The sequence below is a fragment of the Elaeis guineensis genome, chromosome 6 (assembly GCF_000442705.2).
Source record: "Elaeis guineensis isolate ETL-2024a chromosome 6, EG11, whole genome shotgun sequence".
NCBI classification, from domain to species: Eukaryota; Viridiplantae; Streptophyta; class Magnoliopsida; order Arecales; family Arecaceae; genus Elaeis; species Elaeis guineensis.
The window spans coordinates 22,459,537-22,485,455 of NC_025998.2; the positions used below are offsets into that span (position 1 = coordinate 22,459,537).

Here is a 25,919-nt window from a genome sequence, read left to right on the forward strand (position 1 = left end):
CAATTTTGATTACAAACCAAATGTGCTCATAATGCCTCCAACTTTAGATGAGTTCCATGAGATTCAAACCAAAGAAATTGAAATATTTTTTCATGTTTCCGTGAAGATCTGAGAAATAGAAATCAAAAAGATGGATTGGTATTATATTTTTTTTGGATAAAAATTGGTATTATATATTTAAAGCCAGCTCCGACGATGGAGATATTGAGGCTCGGTGGACTGGTGGTGAAAAGCCCCAGCATTCCTTTTCCCTTCTAAATCTGCCATAGAGCATAATTGAGACAAGTGGGGTCCTTGGGGATAGGATATCTACATTGAGTTTGGAGAGCTGGCAAAGAACACATAGAGTTCATCCAAAAAAATTTGTCTATATGCTACTTTCCTCCGACCAAACATATCCTTGAAAGAATGACAGAGGCGGTGCAGGCTTTGTTATTCAAGATCCCAATTTCAGATTGCTAGCGATAGAGGCTTTTATCTTTCTGAGTTTTCTTTTTAAGAGCTGAGCTTCATGTAGCCTGGATAGATATTATTTTTGCTAGAGAGAAGATGCGGATGAAGAAGATTTTTATAGGAGTTTCTACTATTATTATTAAATAAATCCGGGATAACACCGAACAACTGGAGGCCCATCCATTTTTCTATGACATTTGGACTGCTCTTCATCTTTTTTAGTTGAGATGCATGTCTGGCATATTTTTCAAAAAGTGAATAACGCGGCTGACTAGGTGGCGGCTTAAGTAGTGAAGCCTTTTGTAGGCTGGATCTAGGGACAAGATAAATCGTGCCCATCAGTCCTATAGGATCTTGTGTATGCTGACTTTTTGGGCTGTGCACATATCAGAATTATATGACCGTCCGTTGTATCAAAAAAAAAAGGGATATTTGGTAAGGAGTAATTATTTCAATATTTTAGGAGGCATTTGGTATGGAACGATTATGCCAAGATCAAAAACGATATTGGTGAAAATGATGAGATTACCGTATTTGATTGCATTATAGTAATCCTATGTGGTGGATCTTAAATCACCTTCACTCTTCAAATCACTATCCAATCCAGTAACAGTTTATCCATCCCGAAGGTCGAATTTTCAAGATCACACAGAATGGTGATTCTAAAGTAAAATTTGAAAATAGAAATATCCCTCGATCCAATAAAAAAAATATGAATATATCATTAATATATTAATATCAATATTATATAAATTGTATTATATTGATATGATATATTATTTTTAGTTATCTTATTTTTCTAATCAAAATGACTATTAACATTATAAATAATATATTATTAATATAATAAAATATTAATTTAATAATAATAATTAATATATTTTTATAAAATTAATAATTTATTAAATTATATTTTTATAAAATATATTATGAGTAGTTTTGATATTCTTCCTTAGTGATTTTAGATTTTATGGAATAGCCTGTAAATTACTTGTGAATGTTTTTAGGAATCTTTAATCGCACCAATAGCATACACCAAATATAATGATCTTAAATTATCAGAACCAAATTATCTATGATAAGGATCACTGGCAATGTCAAATCATTTTAGTGATCCTATTAAGGTCATCAAATGCCATCCTAATGTCATTCATCCTGGATGGGACAGGTTATATACGTTCACACCTTATGACTCTTTTACTTTTCATACCGCAACCACAGATGGTTGCGAAGGAGGGCTGGAAGCGTGTGCACTGTACCGCTACGCGGATATACCACCTCGGACCTTATCATGTATCCGGAGCTCCTGGCCCCACCCATGGGGCCAGAGCCTCCATCCAAACGTGGCAACGCACCATTCGGTGGGCGGCGCTTCCCAAAACTTTGCATCCGGTCCAGATCCCGGAATCAAGACTTAGACCGTGCCAAGTTGAAACGAACTACGGTAAGACGAGCCCTGGATCCACGCCCCTCTTTCTTTGACTCGCACCGAGGGAACGAAACTTCGCCGGGGTGGTAATTAATTTGCGTACATGGCTAGCTAATTAGAAAGTGGTGTCGGCAACCACCGAGCCTTATCCTAACAAATTTCTCCAGTGAGGTTGTATGTCTGTACACGTGGAACTACATGAAGAGCTGCCCCACCAGTATCTCCAACGTCTTTATTTATGCCTTTTTTTTTTTTTTTTTAATGATCTTCCTTTAGGTAAGCGTTGCTTTTGACCCTATAGTGCGTTGGATTCTGTTGAAACTTGGAGGTTTTTTTTTTTTTTTGGTAAGAGTTGAAACTTTGAGTTGGGTGCAAGAAAATTTGCTACTACCTACCATACGCTACTTCGAGGTGACCCAAAAACAAAGAGCTCTATATTCCGTCAGTACATGCTTGTCCTTTAGCATATTTATTAAATATTTTTTCTTGTTGGGTGTCTCCCTTCAATCCTCCATATAATCTCCCGTTTTCAAAAATCCATTGTATTTTGAGTCAAGAAGAGAGAGAGATGCCGGACCTAAGATTCTCTACAGTGCAGAAGCTTGGCAGTATTAGATAATCACTATCAAAAGATTGATGACCATCAAATGAGACATACTTTATAAAAGATCCATGCTTGCGCCTGCTACCTATATTTATCAATTTTCGCTAGTACTTCAATATTAGATCGCATGCATGCCTATATGGATATCCGGGGACCATCAGTATCATGGTTTAGGTGTGAAATACATCATCATGCATATGTACACCAGCAACACATGGTCTTATCTAATTGGCAATTAATCCTTTCGTTTCTTTAACTTCCATCAATACAAGATCAAGGGACAATTGTCACATACATGCGGACGTTCGTTAAGCATGTGTCATACATCTAGAAAGGGCTCGAGTCACGTCTTACTTTCAAAATTCCACCCTCTTTAGTTGCAGTTACATGATGTCATGTATCAATGGCGAGTACACACGGCACTAGAAAAATGAAAAGGCTAAGAAGGAAGGTAACGTATCATATGGCCCAGGTAAAGAAAATGATATAAATGGATCAAGATGGTGAAAGCATAAGAAATAAACTTGGTGATGCAATGAATAACTGAATTTCATACAAAAACTGAAAAGAACCAAGGACAAAAAATAACCAGCTAACAAAAATAAGAAAAATTAGTTGCACCAGCGACGTAGTTATCTTTAACAGAAACGAATAGCAAAGAACAAGTCACAAATCAAAATCTTCAATCATTTATGCCCCTTGATTGATAAATATGTTTCGATTAAAAGGTGACATAGCAAATTACGTGATGCCGTCTCAAAACTTCTGGTCAAATAAAGGGACGGTTACGGTGCTTTGGGTCCCTATCCTTGCGTTATGGTAAATGCTCCTTGATCGACAGAAGGTGATGCAAACACTCTAATGACACCATTTCAAGTCTTTAGGTCAAATTAACAGGTGGCAGGGATCCTAGAGGTATCGATCCCATGGACTCATGTAAGCGTAGCGTGGTGGCGAAAGTTGGTGGCATTGATTGACTACACTAAACACATCCATCATAAAATTAGACTTACCGAACTTGACCTAAAGCCAAATAATTTTCCACGTACAAGAGATGACCGGACCAGACTTCACCGCATGCAGCTAAATTTAGTCTACACAAGCTGCTAATCGAGTCTTTAGCTTCCCTTAGAGCAGTCTCCTTGGTGAAATGTGTTCCACTCTGCTTCAGAAATTAAACACGGAGCTATGTCACATTTTGCTTCCTATCTTTGTATGGCAACTGATGTTTGACCACTTTGACCAGCCAGCAGCAATGACGGTGTCTAACGCCATCTTTCTCACTTTCATTGTAAATTTTTAATTTCTTCTCTCGTCTGCACCTATGCTCTAATAAGACTATGGTGTTCGTTAGGCTCAAGCCAAAGGAGAAATTCTTGAGTAAACATAGTCGACTATCATGTATGCTGTAGACAAAATTAATGAAAATTATTAGAAAATACCACATTGGTATTTTAAAGCCATGATATGATATATTTTTATAGACTTAGTCAATAATATATGTGGTAGATTAAGTCTATCCACAAATTCTATCCTTAAAATCATTTGATCTATTTTTTCTGCGTAGCAATAATATGAAGCCTGATTAGATAACCTTTGTAATTTTTGTAGAGAGTTCTTTGGACGGAGAAATTGCTCTTTTTCCTGTTCTTTAGTTTTTTAGTTCTCACTTTCACTGTTATGCGCGGCTATCTGATAGAACTTGATGGATAAATACCTTCATCGGTGCTTTACAAAAAAAAAAAAAAAAAAGAAAAAAAGAAACCTTCATCGGTGTCCCGAATGATTGACAACAATAGTTTATCTATGCACCTAAATTAACGTTGAGACTTGGAGTTTGATTTGATGGGAAGCAAGATTGGAATGGGCACTCCCAGATCTCATGCATAGAGTAATACTTTGTGCGCCGCATGCAATAGTGCAACAACAGTACATCGATTTTTTTTATTGGATCATATAGCCATGCTTTCCAACGTGAATTAAATACATCAGTTATGTGAATTAAATGTATTAATTTTATTTTTTGATTTAAAATTTTAAATGATAAAATTGATATTTTATTTTTAAAAAATTATGATATTTTGAAAATATATTATAAAAAATATATATATTTTTGTCATAGAAAATACCATGAAATGTCATAATTTTTTTAAAATAGAAAAATATTTTTATCATTCAAAATTTTAAATTAAAAAATAAAATTACAGATATTTAATGAGTGTTGAAATATAAGAGATGTGATCTAATGAGATGGTGTGATATATTCTACATCAATTTTATTACGGTGCACAAAATATTTCTCCTCATGCATAATTATATCTTTTGGTTGCGTGCGCCGAAAGGTGTTCTTTTGGGCCATGTATATCTGCTGCTGCGACCAACTTTTTAAGGAGTGCAACCCAGACTTTGGGAGGAGAGTTTTCTTAGAATTCCAATTTGCTAGATCACGTGCATGGGGCGTGCCATAATCTAGTGACATTAAAAATTTAGAAATTATTTTTCCTTCAGCAAAACAGCTAATCTAAATCAGATAGAACAAAAAAAAAATGCTAACCCTCTGGTTCTCGTCCTCATTTAATCAAACTGGCACCATTATTTCTAAGTTGGTTCTCAGAATAGCAGTATTCTTACTTTAGGACATATTGCACATTTGACCATGTCAACTAGCATTCTTATGTGTGGCACGCACACGTCTTTTAGAACCCGAAGAACAGGATAACACCCAAAAATATATATATATTGGATTTTTTGTGCATGGATCCCACAAAGCTATTTTAAGAGTCTGATTTTACCTTTAGGATTTTTGGAGCATGGATCCCACAACTTAACTATTTTAAGAGTCTAGTTTACATGCCAAACTAGAGTTTCATTTGTATATAAGACATATTTGGTTTGACAGAGTTGAAACTTTGAAATAAGAATGGAAATAATAACTATCATTTCAGCTGTTTGAAATGATAATTTTAAAATGAGCCTCATTCGTATTTTAATTTTAAAAAAAATAAAAATATTTTAATTTTTTTTAAATTCAGTCCATACTTTCATCTAGTATTCAAATTTTATTTTAATTTCTATTCCAATTCCAATCACAAATCAAATGCATTGGCAGATATAGCAATTTCGATTTTATTTTCATCCGTTCAAGTTCTGATTTTTATTCTGATTCCAATAGAGCCGATCCTGGAGCAGGTCGAACTGGACGACCGCCCCAGGCTCCAAGCTCTGTGTTGATGTTCCAATGAGATGCAAAGATGACCTTCTACAATATTATAATAAAAAAATAATTAAATAGGTTAATGATTGATTTTACATGCTGTTTAATGAACATATCTATAAAAAATTATTACATATAAATTAATTTTTTAATAATAATTAATGTTTAAAATATGTTAATTTTTAATAAAGAAGGTTTTATTTTTTTTATTTGGCCGTAGGTCAAAAAAATATCAGGATCGGCTCTGGATTCCAACCATGAACCAAATATATCTATAGTAAATTTTCAAAAAACATACTTAAAACCATCAAATCAAAAATATTATTAAACATAGTTGTTGAAATATCATGTTGCAAATGTGCAAATCTAACAATTAAAACTAATATTTGCGTAGCTGGTAGGCATCACTTTCCATCTGAGAGAGGTTCAGAATTGAAAACCTGATAGTGACATCCCTATCATATCTTTTCATTAGCAGATTTTAATTGCCTCCAACATCTCACTAGCTCATAATTGGCATTAGATCATGAAAGATGTGGTCTTTACCATGCACACTACAGTGAAAATGATCATTAACGACGTTATTAAGATTATTTTACGATGCTAATAAATATCGCCATTAAGCTTTATGACGCTTCAAAAAGCGTCGCCAAAGCGTCGCCTATGTAAGAGTGGAGATGAAAAGCACCGACGTTTTTTAAAAGCGTCGTTATTTTTTAACGACGCTTTAAAGCATCGTAAAATTAAATTATAACGGCGCTTATAAGCGTCGTTAAACTTGTTTTAACGACGCTTATAAGCGTCGTTAAACATATTTCTAACAACGCTTTAAAGCGTCGCAAAATTCAATTTTAACGGTGCTTTTTAGCATCGTTAATGACTCCGCGTCCTCCTCTCTACCAAGACGCTTTTCGAAGCGTCAGCTTTTTTATCTTTAACGACGCTTATAAGCGTCGTTAAAATTATTTTAATGACGCTTATAAGCGTCGTTAAAGGTTTTAAGAGAAAAAAAAAAATACAGGTTTTATATACAAAAAAAAAAAGAATACATACATTCCTGTACAAAATTATATCAATTATTCTAACATAAACCTGTACAATAACCACCATTCACACCTGTACAATCACCACCATTCACACCAAAAGCAAACTTAAATAGCAAATTTAACCAAACCAAAAGATATTATTTTATATAAATAAAAATAAAGTACTAATCGTCCATTACAATCAAGAGTAATATAAATAAATATAAGAATACAATAAAAATAAAATAATATCAATCCACAGGCGGATGGTCGTCGTTGTCTCCACGTGACGTGCCGCTGTCTCGACGGGTGCCTGATGTGCCAGGAGCCTACAAGAAATATATCAAAAGCATGATTTGCATATCTATAAATAAAAATATATAAATCATTAAATTAATATAAAAATATATATTTAATAATAAGTGTTTACCTGAGATGGACCATACATCTCTAATAAAGATGTAAGGCGATCAATCTGTCCCCTCATGGCCTGCATCTCGGCACGGCTCTGTCGCATCTCCTCCATCTCAGCGGCACGACTCTGTCTAATCTCCTGTATCTCCGTCTCGAGTCTGCGAATGCGTGAATCCTGAGCATCTGCTGTAGCATGCTGCGTATATCTACTAACCTCAGATAACTGAGTGGGGGTGACTCCTACTCCATAACCCCTCACTCGGCCGTAGCGCTCTGGTCCCATCAACTCTGTGAACACCTCGGCCTCGATACGGCTCTGCTGCGTAGATGCTTCGGACTCGTCGTCACGCTCCGCAATGAGAGATGTAGCCCTCTCCTGTATTTATTTTGAAAACAAGAGTTATACATTAATAGCTAACAAAATTAAATTTAAATCATTGCAAAAAATAGAATATTAATAATACCGTACATATAAATCTCTCGACTCATCTCGAACAAAAGTACCATCCTGATGAGTATGAGTCATCCGGTAAAACTTCACTTGTCCGGGTTCCCTCCCATGCTCATCCACCTACACAAATAATTTTAATTTTAAGCAAACAGTTATAATAATTTAAAAAAATATATGAGTATCATGATACAGACATTGTCCACGATACATAATGATATTAGTTATATAAATATTTTCACATAAAAATTAAAAGTTAATTATGAAAGTTTAAGGAACATACAAACTCCTGTCGGAGTCGTGCATAACTCTTCGACCTCGATGTATGAGGAACAGACTGAGCTGCTCGTGCAGCTCTACCAATAGTAGAATAAGTCTGTAAAATAAAGTAAAGAACTTGTTATATGTATAATATATAATAAAAATAAATATTTTTATAAAATATTTAGAAAAAAAGATAATGAGCAGATAATATACCTGTGCCCTCTCGGAGATCCAATAATGAACCAACTCCATCCACTGATGAGGGGGTACATCAGGAGGATAATTCCTAGCAACCTCCTCCTCTGTCATACCCTGTCTCATATAGTCCTTCTTCAATTGTGCTCTATATTCTTTCCATTTGCGGTTGAGAGACTTCATTACAAAATCATGAGTGGATGGAGGGAGAACAAACTTGCCCTATAAAAAAAAAAGTTAAATGAAATAAATTATATAAATGATTAAGAATTAATATACAGTATGAACATCAATTCATTACCTCTATAACTCGGAGGAGCTCAACTTTGTACGTTGGAAGCATGTCATTCCATTTTGCATAGCCCAACGGACATAGCTGAGGCCTCCGAGCAACAGTCCCCAAAAATGAAGTCAATAAGCAGGCAGCTTTCTTAATTGGCTGACCTAGCTGATTGCACTCCACAACAATCCTCTCGCCCTCACGCATCTGCCACACATCTCGTACTACTGTGGGTCCGCGTCTGGGACGTACTCTCCCGGATCCGTCTGCAAAAAATACATAAAAGTAACTATATCATAAATATACATAAAATAAAATAAAAATAAAATTACATGAAAGATAATATATACCCTGCACGTGTATCTCATCATCTGGCTGATGAATAGGAGGATCGGACTGTGCTGATGATGAAGGACAAGGCTCAGAATGCTGTGCAGCTGAACTGGCCTCAGGCTGCTGTGCTGAAGAAGACGTACCGGCCTCTGTCTGTGAAAACTGGAACTGCACACCAGCATATCGTCCCTGCGACGCATGATGTCACCTAGCATTTATATAAATAAAAGGTGGAATCAGTTAATATATGGAGTAAAATAACACAATAATTAATGCAAAATATATACATCATAAATAATTATTACCAGTAACAATCAAGCAGTAGTGTTTCCTTCAAATTCTGTTCTAACCAACGTCGTCGTAGCATTTAAATCATCAGCTGGCACAAAATTGTAGGGCATACATTGTGTATAAGTGTCATCGTCATCATCCTCCACTTGGTTTCCCATATCATATAAGTCTCTAGGTTTTGTTTTGATGACAGTAAATCAATCTTTATCTTTTGCGTCTTGTACATAAAATACTTGACGAGCTTGAGATGAAAAAATGAATGGGTCATCCTTCAATAACACACCAGTGTGTATCAACCTTGAAAAATTTACAAGTGTAAATCCATTTGCATCTTGTTTCAAACCCCTTGGTGAGTTTATGTCTATCCAATCACATCTAAACAGTACTACTTTAAATTTTTCATAATAATCCAACTCATAGATATCTTTAAGTGCACAATAATAGAATTTTCCATCCGCTTCCACCATAACACCACTATTCTGTATTTTTCTAAATTTCTCCCGTTCTCTAGTATGAAATTTAAAGCCATTAATTATGAAACCGTTATATCTATTCACAATCTTGTTAGGTCCTCGAGCAAGAGCTATTAGTTCATCTGAATTATTTATCTCCATCATCTTTGATACCTAAAAAAAAATGATATGACGAAGTGCTGTTGAGTTATCTGATATTAAATATGTATCAAAAATTAATATATCCCATAATTAAATATAAATCACACCTGATTCGAAAGCCACATAGGGAATAACTCGACCAACCATCGCTGTTCAATCCTTGCATTAGGACGAATGTTATGATTGGCTCGTCTCTGATAAATTAAAAATTCACTACATAAAATATAAATATATCATTTAGAACATTATATCTAATATAAAATTTAAATTTTGATGTCATTCCTTAAATATACTAACCTGCGATGGTCAGATATTATGTCATTATGAAGTAACACATAACGATGTGCTTGTGCTAAGGATTTTTGATCAAGTACAATACTTTCAGCTCTTCCCAAGAATTTTCCAGCAGTTAAGAACTTATACAGTTCTGCATTCTCCACAAAGTCATTATGCCATTGAGGTCGACTAAAAATAGTCTCTACACCTTGAAGATATCTTGAACAAAATGTCAAACATTCATCCGCAATATATGCTTCAGCAATCGAGCCTTCGGGATAGGCTCTATTTCGCACATAATATTTAAGACGCACAAGATACCTTCAAGAATTAAATATTTATTAAAATATCAGTATGCTGTTGTTTCTAATAAAATTATCAAAAGATTTAAGGTTTGCAATAATACCTCTCAATAGGATACATCCATCTATAATGTACCGATCCACCAACTTTAACTTCTGAAGCTAGGTGAATGAGCAGATGTACCATAATAGTGAAAAATCCAGGAGGAAAAATCTTTTTCATTTGGCAAAGTGTAATTGTAATATCGGATTCTAACTGATCAAATTCCCGAGGATCAATAACTTTGGAACATAATGCCTTAAAGAATGACGATAATCGAAGTACAATTATAACAACTTGTTTCGGTAATGACGATCTTAAAGCTATTGAAAAAATATCTTGCATCAATATGTGACCATCATAACTTTTAAGATTTGAAAGTTTTCGATCCTTTAGATGCACACATCGTGAAATATTTGATGCATATCCATCGGGTACCTTGATATTTTTCAAAACTCCCAAAAAATTATCCTTTTCTCGAGCAGACATTGTGTAACATGCAGGAGGCACATAAATTCTATCATTAGCAAGCATTTTAGGATGAAGTTCCTGTCGGATACTCATTTCTTTTAAATCAAGACGTGCCTTCATGTTATCTTTGCTCTTTCCATCAAGGTTTAAAAATGTTCCAAGTAAATTATCGCAAACATTCTTCTCTATATGCATGACATTAAGATTGTGCCGAATAAGATTATGTTTCCAATAAAGTAAGTCAAAAAAGATACTTCATTTTTTTCATAAATATTTACTTGGCTTTGTGTAGATGCTATCTGTGTGTCTTCCTCATTTTCATCCTCGAAATAATTGTCTGGATCTTGAAACACCTCTGCATCTATAGTACTGATACTGACTTCCTCTGGTAACCCTTCGTGCACTGAGCTTTCAACATCATCTCTTCCTCTTTTTTTAGAAGACTTTGAGTGCTTACCATAGCTGTAATTGATGCCATCCATTTGTCTATGAACATCAGTTCCAGAAGATGGAATAGGGGCATATCCCAATTCTATAGTACCATCAAACAAATCTTTCTGAAATCGAAATGGATGATTTGCTTCCAACTATCGACGATGTCCCATATAACAAAATTTACCTCCATGTTTTAACCAAATTGAATGTGTTGAATCTCCACAACAAGGACATGCGACCCGTCCCTTTGTACTCCAGCCAGATAAATTGGCATATGCTGTAAAATCATTAATAGTCCATAACAAAGCTGCCCGTAGTTTAAATGTTTGGCCGTTGGAAGCATCAAATGCATCAACACCCTCCCATAACTGTTTCAATTCTTCTATTAAAGGCTGTAGAAAAATATCAATATCATTGCCTGGACCCTTATCTCCTGGAATAACCATTGACAAGATAAGTGATGATTGTTTCATGCACATCCATGGTGGCAAATTGTAAAGTATCAAAACGACTGGCCAAGTGCTGTAGGTAGAACTCAGGGTCCGAAATGGATTGAAGCCATCAGAAGTTAAGCCAAACCTAACACTGCGAACATCAGAGGCAAAATCAGGATGCCTATCATCAAATACTTTCTATTGAAGACTATCTGCTGGATGTCTCAACATTCCATCCTTTGTACGTCCTTCATGATGTCATCTCATTGATGAAGCTGTTTTTGATGATGCATAAATCCTTTTCAATCTAGATATAAGAGGAAAGTAACGCAATACATTGGCCGGTTTCTTTTTACTCCACGTTGCATCCAATTCATTCAGTACATCGTCTCGATCTTCTTTTTGTGTTATCCATCTTGAAGATCCACATACATTGCATGACTCTTGATTAGCGTTTTCACCCCGATATAACATACAATCTTTCGGACAACTATGAATCTTTTCGTATCCAAGATCCAATTCCTTTACTACTTTCTTGGCTTCATAATACGATGGTGGTAAACGAGTGCTTTCTGGAAATGCATCCTTTAATAACTTGAGCAGCATGGTAAAACTCTTTCCAGACCATCCATTCAAATATTTTATATGAAATAAATGTACAAGAAAAGAAATCTTAGAAAATTTCGTACAATCCGGATATAATTCTTCGTCTGCATCTTTCATTAAGGTGTGATAACGAGCTGTCTCATCATTAGATGTATGTATGGGCTCCTCAACATGCATACGTTCTGTATGCGTACATCCATCAAACATCCCAACTGTTTCTTGTATACTATTGGATTCTCCTAAATTTTGAACACCAAATCCAAAAGCACCTGTGATCAAACCCCTTATATCATCATCTCTTGTAGAATTGTCTTGTAGGCTAGTGGATCCAAAATGAGTCAGGGGTTGGTTACATGATGATGGCAACATAGATTCTCCATGAAAAATTCAGTCGGTATAACCTCTTAAAAAATCATTTCATACCAAATGTTCTTCAAATTTTGTGGATCTAAAGAAGAACTATTTACACATTTCCGACATGGACATAAAATCTTTCCATTCAAACTACTTTTCTCCATACCAAATTTAATGAAGTCTTGAACTCCATCTAAATATTCTTTACTATTCCTTGGTTTATTTATCCAACTTTTGTCCATTGTAGGATAAAAATGACCGAACTTGCAATTTATCTAAAAATAAAAAAAATTATACAATCTATATTAATGCAATGAGTAAAAAATATCAGTCATTTCATAAAATTCAAAAAAATAACAGCTAGATAAAGTTTACATAGTAAATGCTTGCTATCATCAACTAATAGGTAAAGAAGGTCCTATCCCATTCAGAAAATGCATTAATTCTATAGGTCAATTACAGAAATCAAATGATATGCAACAAGAGTCAAAAAAAATTTCGACAGCATTTTCCTTAGTTCTTCCGTATAGGAAGAACAAAAGAAAAATACTATCCAAATTTTTTTCGAACCCTCAGCATACCATTTGATGATGGTAATGACCTATAGAATTACTCACATTTTTAAACTGTCCATACTGGACAATCAATTGATCAATGTACATAATTCTTTTATCCGTACAAAAATAAATAAATGTACGATACAATAGAATATGTACATTAATCAAAAGACGGGTCTATGTTTCTATGTAATCAATTTTTTTAAAATTAATTCATAATTAACTTGATTTAATACCTGATATTAACTTGGGGAGTAGTGGACAAAGAAACTTGGCCCAGCTTAATCCAGATGCTTAGTCTTCATCAGTCATGAAGATAACGATAACGTAGGCCACACGATATCAGGGTCCAGCCACATAACGAGCGCACATGTCAGATAAGCAATCAATCAGGATTCATGAAACTATGAAATTATCCATTCATCAACCATGTATCACAACCTTAATTAATTATACTATATATTTTCGGGTGAACCTCATAGAGAGATACTAAGAGGGTGTGGTTGTAAATTGATCTAGCTCTATATCATTTATTTTATGCTATACATGTTTACCATATTTGATAATTTAGGAGAGGTGTGGATGAAGATGATCATGACTTATACGTTCGCTCCACAAGTACATATGAACCAACCATCATTCGATATTAGATTTTTTATTTGTTTGTCATTATCTTTAAAAAATCTCAATATTATTCTGGTTATGTGCTATCATGTGCTGGTTTTCTGTTCTTTTTCACCCCTCTTTTTAGATCATGAAAAACTTATTACACCAACCAGATAGTGACCTACTCAGTGTTTTATGTAGTTAAGCCAATTTTTATAATTAATTTTCTAAATCATGTCATTTTATCCTCTATCTAGGCCAAATAAAATTGAAATCTAATTAGCATATATTTAATTGGTGCTAGTTTTCTATATGTATATGATTAATTCTATCATCAAGAGCTATAATATATTAGCTTTGCTGGTTGGCACCACTCCTGTGTATAATATTTTTTTATTTTTATATTTTTGGTAAGAGCTAGGTTGAAGTTCAAGTCCTGATGGTGGTGGCATATCTTCAAAAACTGATTCCTCCTTTGAACAATCTACTATTTTCACTAAATTATAAATATTTTATCGCTGCACAAAAATGATCATTACCACCGTCAACATGATCAGAAATAACAAATAATGGCGACATCATATACAGCTAATTTATCAAAAACAAAATGCAGTTAATTACATATAACACTATTTCTAAAAGTCAGAATAATAACTCAAAATAATATTGAATTTGATAGAGAATGATGATGTATCTAGAATTCCAATCAAACATATGAAACCGAATATTTTATACCGTCAACATACAGGAGACACCATAAAGCATGAAGAAAGTTGTTTTCTTTTTGCCCAAAAAGAAGGCCTTTCTACTTGAGGTTAAAGGCCTTGGGGAAAGACTTTGGGAAAACCATTTGAGATTAAATCTAAGCTGGAAATCATTTCCTATGGACAACACCTAGTCAGCTGCAACAAAGTCCACGTTGGGAACTTTTAAAACCCACAAGAAAAGATGGAAAACTGACACCCCAAAAAATAAAAAATAATTCATAACACATAGAAATTATTAGATGGATATCCCCAGTGGACCGATTCAAAGCCTGGGGCAAATGTATGGTGGATAACAGGATGAATTGTCATCCTTGTTTTAATCTTAAAGAGTATACACACAAGAAGTAATATTATGGTGAGTGACAATTAGATTGGTCCACCGGACCTGATCATTCTAATAATTCCTCCAAATACGTATAATATCGAAATCAAAATCAGCCATTTACATTTCCAAACCTAGGAAGTTCATGTTCCAAACCCTCTACACCAGCTGATCTCCAGCAAGTATATAATAACCCAAGAATCGAGAATATGGAAAGATCAGAAGCATTCCATGAATTCAACCCAAATCATCAGTCCAATAGGGCAGTTGAAGTAAGCAAGCTCATGCGCATACAAGTCGACGATAACATTAGGTCTCTATCCCTGTAGCTTACAGGCTCCAGGTGATCCATGCTAAATCTATCGGCTCTACGACAATCAAAGCTGCTAACAATTTCAAATTGCATCCCAAAAATCTCAACAAAAAATCAACTGCTTTTAATGTTAGAGAGATGTGACTTAATACTTATTTTATAAATTGATAAGATTTATGAGAACCCAAATACTTTTATCAGGTCGTCAAGTACTTCCATCATATTTATTTCTCTTTGAAGCTTTCAACTCGCCCTGACCGTAGCTTGGGAAAGTCGATCCACGCAAACTTAAAGCCCTCTGGTTCAACGATCGACACAGCTTCTCTGTACTCTTGTTCCAAACATGCTTTCATGACCTTAGGAACAGGGCATGTCATCTATGTGCTTCTACGTGATCAGGCTAGGAAAATTGGCTTTGTGAGCTGGTGAAAGAGTGATCAGTCCAATTAGCTTGCAAACAATGCGCGGAAAAACCAGCCACCACATTTTGAATAATTCAAGGACCGGACAGAACATAAACTATTATGATGCATGTCAGCTGGCAATGAGCTGAAGGATCAAACAGATAAACACTTCAAGCTAAAGCCTGCAAATTTCTACCAAAATCCAGTGAAATTAACCTCTTCAATGTTCATTTCAGAAGTAAGATAACTATACTTGATGATCACAGAAAAATAAAAGCTTGATCCTTTGAAATAATAGAAAGCTAAACAAATGTCAGTTACTCACAAAAATTATTAAAAAAACAAAAGAACGATCTCAAAACTAGATAGACAAATGCGCTGCTCGCTCCGAAACCTTTGCAAGCCAGAAAGAAATCCGATGCGATTATCGGTCATGACACCCTTCACTTTGTAAGAGGAGGATTCGGCTCATATGATCCAAAATCCAACCAAAATAACCCTCGGAGAGGGGGGAAACATGAGAGAAAAGATAAAAAGTGAGGGAAGGAGGGAGGGAGAGAGAGAGAGAGATCGAACCTTTGGGCCGAAATTTAATCGATGGAACACGAATCAGTCCGCGCCAAACAAAATCCAAGAAAAAGTGCACGGCAATCGAAGGGAATCGTGATGGGAAGATGGCCATCGGGAGGGGGGAGGGGAGGAGGGCCGGTCGGGTGGCTGCTTCCAGGAGGGCGGACGGCGTATGGCTTGGACCGCGCGGGCGCGGCGTCGACGGACGCGGCAGCAGAGGGGAGCGGCGGCGGAGGTGAGGCGTGGACGGCGGGTGCGCGTGGACGGTCGGTGCGGTGCCGGCGGTAGAGATGGATCGGGGTCGGTGGAGGAATGGTGAAAATTAAAGGGGCGACGGTAGATAGATTAGGGCACGGGAGGAGGGGGTATTAAACGAACCTAACGACGTTTTTTAGCGTCGTTAAATAATGACGTAACAAAGCGTCGGTATTTTCTTTATTTAACGACGCTTTTGCTAAAAGCGTCGGCATTGACAGTGCTCAAATTTTACGACGCTTTTAAGTATCGTTAAAAAATGATGTTTTTTAAAAACATCGATTCAGTGCAACTTGTCGATATTTTTTAAAAATATATTAAAAAAAATTGATAATTTAATATTTTTTTGTAGTGACGGGAGGCGGTAAAAGATCATAATAAATACCCCCCACCAACCAACCTCACAGAAGACTCCATTAACAGCAAATTTTCAAGACTCAAATTTTACATGGTCAAGTCTGGTCTGCGCTTTCATTGCAAGAGGAAGCCTCAAAACCCTCGTCGCATGTGTCAATCATCACGTTACGTCTGAAAGCATTATAATAAATTCAGACCTTTGAACCGTTCTCGCTTGAAAGTTGGCCAACTTGTTGTAATTAATTACGTGGCAGAATAATAATTACTCAGCGTTACGTGTCAACGTCCATTTAGTTAACAACACGTGGCACGTAAGGTAAAAAGTAAATGTAGAACATAGTTTCGGAATACTAATAACCACCACAAAGGTTGGTTTGGTCTAGATCTTCTCAGTTGAAAGGAACATGATGACTTTGTCCAGAACGACACCGCATAGATTTGGATCAAGATTGGTGGTTGCTCTCAGAGTCAAATTTTCTGGTGGAAAACTAATCAGAGAAGGCTACCTTGCAAGGAGGTTCTGAAAGGGAAAGGACTACCATACGCTATTTGATCTTTGCCATGATGAAAAGGAAGATACTATACGCTATTTGATCAGCTGTTTCCTTGCTCAACAGGTGTGGGTGGAACTTAGAAATCAAGATCCTGAAATACCTACTAAAACTATTATAAAAAAAAAAAAAAAAAAAGGGAAGCATAGTTTTGGATAGCTTGTTGGTCAAATAATCAATCCTATTGAAAGGCGAATCCTTCAGCATGAACCACGGGTATCATCCGAGATCAACCTACCTGTCCTCCTTGTCGGACTTTAGAGAAAAAAATGGTCCCCACTTGTGGCACATTTTGAGGACCTCCACGGCTATTTATTTGGGGTTCTCTTGCAGCTCTTAAAGCACAGCTAGCTAAAACTCTCATGGCTTCTCCCCCACATGTGCCAAGATGGACTCCAAGCCCAAGCCCAGCAAAGAATCCCCACCCTCGGCCAGCCGAGGAAGATGACATAGAGATGCATGGCTCCAGGACCGGCGTCGATGCTCCGGGAAGCATCGACAGGTCTTTCCCTTTCAGTGGTAAATTTAATCCTCCATCACCTTTGCACCCTAGCTTCCACAACGGCAGCCAAGAAGAAGTCAACGGCTTGCCGGAAATGGAAGTGGTCAAGGTGTCCTTCGAAGAGAAGGTGCCGAGTTCTGGTGTAATCGTAGGCCATGAAGACCTCGAGAGCAACCGGAAAAATCGTGGTATCTCCCTCACCTGGAAAGATCTCTGGGTCTCAGCATCCGATGGCAAAGGCGGGCGCGCACCGATCCTCTGTGGTCTCAATGGTTACGCCAAGCCCGGTGAGATCTTGGCCATCATGGGACCTTCTGGTTGTGGCAAGTCCACCCTTTTAGACACGCTTGCAGGTGATACAAATACATATATCATATTTTGTTATAGATCTACGCGTAAAGTTTCCACTCCGTTATGATGTAGTTAATGTTAAAATTTGTTGATATGTAGGAAGATTAGGATCCAACGTGAGTCAAAGTGGAGAAATTCTGATCAATGGCCAGAAACAGAAGCTTGCATTTGGGACATCAGTATGAAAGCTTTTCTTTCTTCTTACTTTTTCCTTTCTTTTGTTTGCTAGCTAGATCTTGTTAACATCTACATTTAAAAAAAAAAAAAATCTACTCTCAGGCTTATGTGACTCAAGACGACGTATTGATGACGACGCTTACCGTCAGAGAAGCTGTGTACTACTCGGCACAACTCCAGCTGCCGGACTCCATGTCAAGGAAGGAGAAGAGAGAGAGGGCGGAGGAGACGATCCGGGAGATGGGGTTGGGAGGTGCGATGGATACGAGGATAGGGGGATGGGCATCCAAGGGCATCAGCGGTGGTCAGAAGAGGAGGGTGAGCATCTGCATGGAGATTCTCACCAGGCCTGAGCTCCTCTTCCTCGACGAGCCAACCAGCGGCCTCGACAGCGCCGCCTCCTACCACGTCATGGAGAGGATCGCCAGCCTCGCCCGCCGGGAGGGGATGACGGTGGTCGCCGCCATCCACCAGCCCAGCAGTGAAGTGTTCGAGCTCTTCCATGGCCTTTGCCTCCTCGCTTACGGCAAGACAGTTTACTTTGGACGAGCTGCAGCGACCAGCGAGGTAGGTATCCAGGTCACGCTACGAATTTTTTAGCTTCCAAACCGGTTTAGCAAAGATTAATTTCAACGTCAGGAGCTTTTTTTTGTTTTTTTTTCCATGGCCGGTTGAATAATGCGTCATTTTATAAGGTATGATTCGTTGTGTGCTATCTTTTCTTGTGACCTTCAACTACGCGATGTTTCGGAGCAGCCAACAACAACCCGAAAGTACGGTACGCATCATCACAGGTTGAACGGCCATCAAATAACGCATGGCGTATGCGGCACGACTCATGCTCGTGAGTACGTTATTTGATGGCCGTCCATTCTCTGATGACGGCCATCCACAACGAGTACACCGTATTCTGTATTAGAGTGTGTCCATCATGGGACAGAAACAGCCGGTACCTCTTGGTCCCGATCTTTCCCGGATATCGGGGCAGGGTGAGTGGGAATGTGGATTAAGACAGGATAGGATATCCACACATGGTGAATATGAGATGGATATCCCGTTCTATAAATAAAAAACTAGAAGGGGCCCGTCCATGATATTTAATACATTGATATTCATATTAGGGAATTCATATATTAGTAAACTAGAAATAAAATAATAAAAGTAACACATGATTCGATAAATCATAAAACAACGTTGGCAACATATGATTGCGTATAACATAAAAACAAATCATGTAACTTTGCATAAAAATTTTTTATTCTCAGATGGATACACACACACACACACACACACATACATACAAATAGATTTGTATTAATGTCATGAAAACAATATATTCGTAGATATGTAAGTACCTCCTTGTCAAGGATAAACTTGTTATCTGTTTGAGATGCTTGTATATGATCCCAATATATGGAATCCGCTTTGCCACACTATTGTATATTAGATATATCACTTAAAAAACTAAGCATATGGCAGTAATTGGGCTTTGTTTGAGCATAAGAAAAGACAGCAGGATAATTAATTAGGAGGTAACTTTTGTAGTTTTTTCCATAAAATTAAATAGAATAAAGGAAGTTCATGGGTAGCTATCTAAAATAATGGCATGGAATCAATTGTCATATATATTCTCATGTCAAAGCCAAAGTTAGACTATGATAAGAAGAGCAAGTTCTTTTACATATATGGATTTAGATTTGACTATTTTGATCAGTGTTTTGATCTATTTTAATTTTTTGCAGTTCTTTGCTTTGAATGGCTTCCCCTGTCCACCTCTTCGAAATCCTTCAGACCATTTCCTCAGGACGATCAACAAAGACTTCGAAAAGGTAGGCAGCATCCCTTCCTCCAACTTTTACTTTTTTAATCATCTTTAGTTCAAGACCTTGTAACATTTCGTCAAAGTTTTTATGTTGCCTTCCAACAGGACATCGAAGAAGGCCCTGACGTTAACCCAATAACCACTGCTGAAGCAATTGAGATTCTTGTGAAATCTTACAAATCCTCCACTATTTCACAGCAAGTAGTTCAACAAATTGCAGAGATAAGTGAAATGGTAATTACGCTGTTGAATCAGTAATTATGTGTTGCTGTGCCATTCAAAAATTATCTCATAACACAGGCCCTTGTAATTTTTTTCAGATAATATCTCGATATCGTGTTCTAATTTTATTTGTATTACCTTTTATGAGAAGGGTGGAGCTCTGGTGAAGAAGGGAAGTCAGGCTAGCTTCTTAACTCAGTCCCTGGTCCTTACGAGCAGGTCCTTTGTGAACATGTATAGGGACTTGGGCTACTACTGGCTGCGATTTGCTATTTATATCGCACTTTGCCTTTGTGTAGGCACTATATACTATGATGTTGGCCATTCTTATGGTTCAATTCAGGTATGTCAGCAACTCCTTTGTAAACTCAAAGGCCATTTCAGTGCATTTTTACATGTAACATCAAGAAATACTGGTTTTCAAATTTCCAGGCCAGAGGTTCCATGCTCATGTTCACAGCTGCCTTCCTGACTTTTATGGCAATAGGAGGCTTTCCATCCTTTGTGGAGGACATGAAGGTTAGTTACTTTCTATCCAGATAAACTTATGAATCTGAATGAATGATGATTCCATAGTTTATTGTGCAAATAAATAAACTATATAATTGTAGCCAAGCACATATTATGTACTAAAGTACTGACCTATTAACCTTCTGCTACTGACACCTGCGGCAAATGATTTGGTTCCTAATCACATATTGTCGTGATATAATAACTATTCTATTTACCATAATTTTTTTTTCCATGGATGCATGATTAATGAGAATACAATGTTTTTTCAATTCTAATGCCTTCTTGCAGTGGTACTCAATATGTGTATTATGACCTTAAGCCATAAATACTAATTGTTGGTGTAAATTGTATCATGTTCTGCTTCTTTATTGTCACAATCTCATTTACATCCAAGTGCATGCTCTACAAGAAAATAAGAGTTTTTAAGATAGCTTTAGTGCTGTATTCAAACTCTTCTTGCACTACCTCTGTCTTATAACCTTAGCAATAATTATAGACTATCACTGCTAATTTTATTATTATCTATTTTCACATTTTTATAACATCATATGGACCTTTAGGTGTATTACATCATTGACTATAATTATGACTATAATTATGAATCATCAGTGTTAGTTTATTAAGATTTGTTTTCTTCACTGCTACAATAACAACATACAAAATTTTTTACCTGTTTTGGTCATTGCATTCTGTAGATCTTTGGACGAGAAAGATTGAATGGACACTATGGTGTCACCGCATTCGTGATCGCCAATACTCTTTCTGCTACTCCATACTTGGCTCTCATCTCTGTAGCACCAGGGGCCATGGCCTACTACCTAGTTGGCCTTCAGAGGAGAATAGATCACTTTGCCTACTTTGCTCTAGTGCTGTTCATGTGCATGATGCTAGTTGAGGGCTTGATGATGATCGTCGCAAGCATCGTCCCAGATTTCCTGATGGGCATCATAACCGGGGCTGGAATTCAGGGAGTGATGATGCTGAATGGTGGCTTCTTCCGGTTGCCCGACGATCTCCCTAAGCCTGTGTGGCGGTACCCGATGTACTACATTGCCTTCCATACATATGCTAACCAAGGCTTCTACAAGAATGAGTTCTTGGGTCTAACTTTCCCCAACGACCAAGCAGGAGGGCCTCCCACCATTAGTGGTGAAGAGATCCTGAGAGATATTTGGCAAGTTGAAATGAGCTACTCCAAGTGGGTTAATCTCGCCATCTTATTCGGCATGGTCATTCTATATCGGATCTTGTTCTTGGTGATTGTAAAGATCACTGAGAAGGTTAAGCCCATGATTAAAGCTCTACTTGTTAAGCCTCCAGTGAAATCCATCCATGTTCTGGAGCAACCATCAGCTGAACTGCGCAAGAAGAGTACCAAAGACAAAAATGGTTTCCTGTGATCTTATATAATTAGATTGAATCTCTTTCCTACCTTATGAGAGGGAACATATATATCAGGCAGTGTATAATTATGTTTTGCATTAGTGTACTGTAGTAAATTAAGGCAGTTTTTATGAATGGATTCACATGCAAGAACAGGCAGTTTTTATGAATTATTCATACACAAGAGCATGGCTTGCTCCATTCAGGGATAACTCATAGAGTTGCACCACTTGCTGTTGCTTCTCATAAGTGTTGAACAGTCCAACAATTGATTACATATCTTTTTACTTTTCGGGTGGAAATTGATTAGGAAATGTTGATGCAATATTTTAGCAAGATGAACCCCGCTCTGGGTCCATGTTTATGTCTCTGTTTTTTTTTCCCGTCTAGACTCTTCAAGTGTTGAAAAATTTTAGAGGTTACTGACATGAGTTTAGATTGAAACTACATAGGCAAGTTCACTACCTGAAACTGGCGTTTAAGTGGTCATAACAAGCTCCTCTGATTGACTCATTGACTGGTCATCAGTTTCAACAATCTAAACATAAGAAAAATCATGGGAGACGAACTAATATTTCAATTTGAACTTGTTTAGATGGTGAAATTTTGACTAAATCTATCAAGCCTTGTCAAATGTTTACAACACCTATGTAGGGTACAATGTGCTCAGTCATCCTGCAATAGTCACCATGTTGGGGACCAACCAAGCTCAAAACTTCAAAGCCTGTCTGAAACAAAGTATCTCTAAACTCCACAAAGCTGTGCTGGAAATTACCAGGGGAAGCCATCGATTCACTTCACTGGAGGTAATGAAATGATTATGAATGATTATAAAAGACTGAAAGAGAAGACAAAAATCTCCAATAAGACATCCAGAGCAAACTGGCAAACTGGAGGAAGAGTGGGAAACAAGGTTTAGCTCCTCTCAAATAATCTTGACATCCTATCTCTCTCTCCCTTCCTTGCTCTTGCAAGTTGTAATAACTCATCAGAAGAATTTTTATGCATCAAATGCAATTTTCTTCTCAAAAGAACTTCTGAAAAATTCACTTCCTTGTTATTACAAGATGCATAATATATGTTACCACTTCAAGGTGCCTAGATGATGTACTTGTCATAACCCAGCCTGATCTAAAAGATTCAATCATTAGATTTTGAACCCAAACAGATGGTATCAATCCATTTTCCTTGCACTATTTCTTCTGCGGTGAGAAGAACCAATTGTGCTGATGCCTTCTTGGACGGTTGCTTGAAACTTAGCCACTAATATCACTCACTAAGGAGTTTGGCTACGTTTGGAATCAGGATGAAGTGGGTTTAGCCACACTTCATCCTGTATAACTTAACAAACACCATGGACTTTGTTCAATCCTTTTTCTCAGGAAAAAAGAAAAAAAATTCTCAAACACTGAATTTTCGTGTCACGATAAGTTATACCCACCAATCTCATCAATACTTATCATCCCAATTAAACCATATTTAGCTTGTACCTAACCGTGGTACCAGCTTAATCAAGTTTAACTTGGTTTACGTCTACTTCTTTATCCCTGCACTATGAAGTTAAATGACTAATTTTTCCCTCCTATAATGATATTAATACATAATAACACGATACTAAGTATTATATCTTATTATCAGTAATATCATAGGATAATATCATATTATATATTATATATAATTAATAATATAATATATTGTATGTATTATTATTAATATACAATAGTCTATATGACAATACTACATAATAGAAAATAGGGATAGGAAGGACAAACTTGTTGAACTTCATAAAATCTTAATCTTTTCCTCCACTTATCCTCAAATAAAATGAAAGCAATATCTATTATCCTTGGTCATCATCCATACATAAAAGAGAAGTGCAATCACTGGTCCAGATTCCCACCTGGTATAACTTCTTTTTTTTTATCCTCAAAAATACTATGTTGGTTTCAAACAAAGTCTAAACATCAAATTCAGGATATTGTTACATACATGTCAAAATCCAACTTAATTTAAAAGTTTAAGACATTAGGTTTTGAACTTAAACATGTTTCTTGAACCTTCTTCCACATTTTTCCATGAGAGACTAAATCACAAAAAGACCTTAAACAATATAACTATATAAGCGTTATTATTCCTAAAAAAATTACATAAACAGCAATTTATTTCCCCTGTTCCTCAAGCTTGTCTCAAATCTGTGACTCATGGCGTAGGCAAAATTTCAAGCATGACCTCCATCATTCAGCTCTCATGTTGATAGCAGCTGTGGTGTGGAGTTGTTGGAAAGAATGAAATTTTCGGATTTTTCTTAACAAATCTTCACCTGTGAAGTCGATCTTTTGGAAGATGATTTATTTATTTAATGACTGATCCATTCTCTGTAAGCAAAGAAAATTGACAAGCATAGCATTTATGACTACGCATCTTCTCAAAAGCAATAGAAATAATAGTTCTGAACGTTCTTTCAGAGGAGAGGACTATGTTTGGCTGGTTGCAATTCATCCTTTTTACTATACTTCCCTCTTAGTTGCCTTAATTTCATTTTGAGACAATGATGAAGAACCTTACAGCTATGAACTCTGTGATTCTTGCTGCATTTGTCTAAAAATTTCTTCATATATTTGGACCCTTTCGTTCTAAATATTTTCCTGCAATCTTCTCCTTTAAAAAATATGTATATAATGGATATTTTTTGTTGTTCCGCATGCATATGAGAGCCCTCCCATGAAATTCTTAAATAAAAAGCTAGGAGTCCAAAAGATGGCGATGGATAACCAGAGAAAAATGCTAAGGGAGTCCAGAAAAGAGTTGTAGTTTGTGCATCAGGAGGTGCAGGAAATCCGACGTGGAATGCACTATCTCATCCGATTGATTCACATAGTTATCATTTTTCAATATATATTTAATATCTGTAGATCGATTTTTTCGTTTAAAAATTTTGTATGAAGAAAATATCCATATTTTTTGAAAAAATTATGACATCCCGTGATATAATATAATCCAGAATATCATAATATGATCTAAAATATCATAATATGAGAGGACATTTTTGCCCCATCACTTTTCAATGCACATTTAATGCTTGTAGGTTGTTTTTTTCGTTTGAAAATTTTGAATGACGGAAATGCCTCCGTTCTTTAGAAAAAATTATGACATCCTGTGCATATTATAAACGTAGGATGTGATAATATGGACATAGAATATCATAATTTTTTCAAAGGATAAAAATATTTTCGTCATACAAAATTTTTAAACGAAAAAATCAATCTGCAGGCATTAAATACACATTAGAAAGTGATGACTACATAGATCAATCGGACGAAGCGGTGCACTCCACGTCGGATTTTCTACACCACCCGCGGTGCACAAAAAATTTTGCATCCAGAAAAATGCAAGGAAAGACTAACACGTGCACATCCTTCGGACATGATACGTAATACATATACAATTACCATCAAAAAAATCCACGGCAGAGCCTCAGATTGACATGATAAAATGAGGATCGCCCGTTAAAACCTCTAACCTATTGTTACTTGGGCTGGGCCGGCCCAATCCTTCCCTGATGCAGGCTAAAAAAAGAGATCGGAGATCCGAGCCGACTATAAAACCAAGGCTCTTAGATGAGACCCAGCCATTAAAACGATCTATGTCCAAAGTCCAAACGATTCAAATCAGAACTGAGATCAAGGCGAAAACGAAACCATATCCCAAACAAATCCACAGGTCTCTCCAGCAACATGTACCTCCACCCGATCTCTTACCGCCACC

The 25,919-nt window shown here is 36.6% G+C and overlaps 2 protein-coding genes and 1 pseudogene across 2 annotated transcripts; 1 reads left to right on the forward strand and 2 right to left on the reverse strand.

Moving 5' to 3' along the window:
* LOC140850884 (uncharacterized) overlaps positions 1-25,919 on the reverse strand; it is an 86,463-nt pseudogene that overhangs the window by 52,590 nt on the left and 7,954 nt on the right.
* LOC140858602 (uncharacterized) lies at positions 6,969-15,424 on the reverse strand. Its single transcript, XM_073259805.1, has 3 exons — positions 15,296-15,424; positions 7,156-7,515; positions 6,969-7,054 (listed from the first exon to the last, which is right to left on the reverse strand). The coding sequence occupies exons 1-3, from the start codon at positions 15,422-15,424 to the stop codon at positions 6,977-6,979; spliced, it is 567 nt and encodes a 188-aa protein (XP_073115906.1). The 3' UTR covers positions 6,969-6,976.
* Positions 17,499-22,324, forward strand: LOC140858531 (ABC transporter G family member 1-like). The gene is made up of 8 exons (XM_073259338.1): positions 17,499-18,039; positions 18,137-18,216; positions 18,317-18,781; positions 19,957-20,043; positions 20,142-20,270; positions 20,410-20,601; positions 20,691-20,777; positions 21,467-22,324. Exons 1-8 carry the CDS (start codon positions 17,547-17,549, stop codon positions 22,169-22,171), a joined length of 2,238 nt encoding a protein of 745 aa, XP_073115439.1. The 5' UTR covers positions 17,499-17,546; the 3' UTR covers positions 22,172-22,324.

What these genes read in the sequence shown, in the direction of transcription:
- LOC140858602 (XM_073259805.1), bottom strand. Translation starts at nt 15,424, where the DNA reads ATGACATGCCCTGTTCCTAAGGTCATGAAAGCATGTTTGGAACAAGAG. An exon ending in CCAAGCTACGGTCAGGGCGA is followed by an intron (nt 7,516 to 15,295) that starts GTTGAAAGCTTC and finishes AAATAAATACAG; the next exon opens with GAGAGGGCTACATCTCTCAT. An exon ending in AGATGTATGGTCCATCTCAG is followed by an intron (nt 7,055 to 7,155) that starts GTAAACACTTAT and finishes TATTTCTTGTAG; the next exon opens with GCTCCTGGCACATCAGGCAC.
- LOC140858531 (XM_073259338.1), top strand. Translation starts at nt 17,547, where the DNA reads ATGGCTTCTCCCCCACATGTGCCAAGATGGACTCCAAGCCCAAGCCCA. An exon ending in GAGCTGCAGCGACCAGCGAG is followed by an intron (nt 18,782 to 19,956) that starts GTAGGTATCCAG and finishes AATTTTTTGCAG; the next exon opens with TTCTTTGCTTTGAATGGCTT. An exon ending in TTGCAGAGATAAGTGAAATG is followed by an intron (nt 20,271 to 20,409) that starts GTAATTACGCTG and finishes TTTTATGAGAAG; the next exon opens with GGTGGAGCTCTGGTGAAGAA.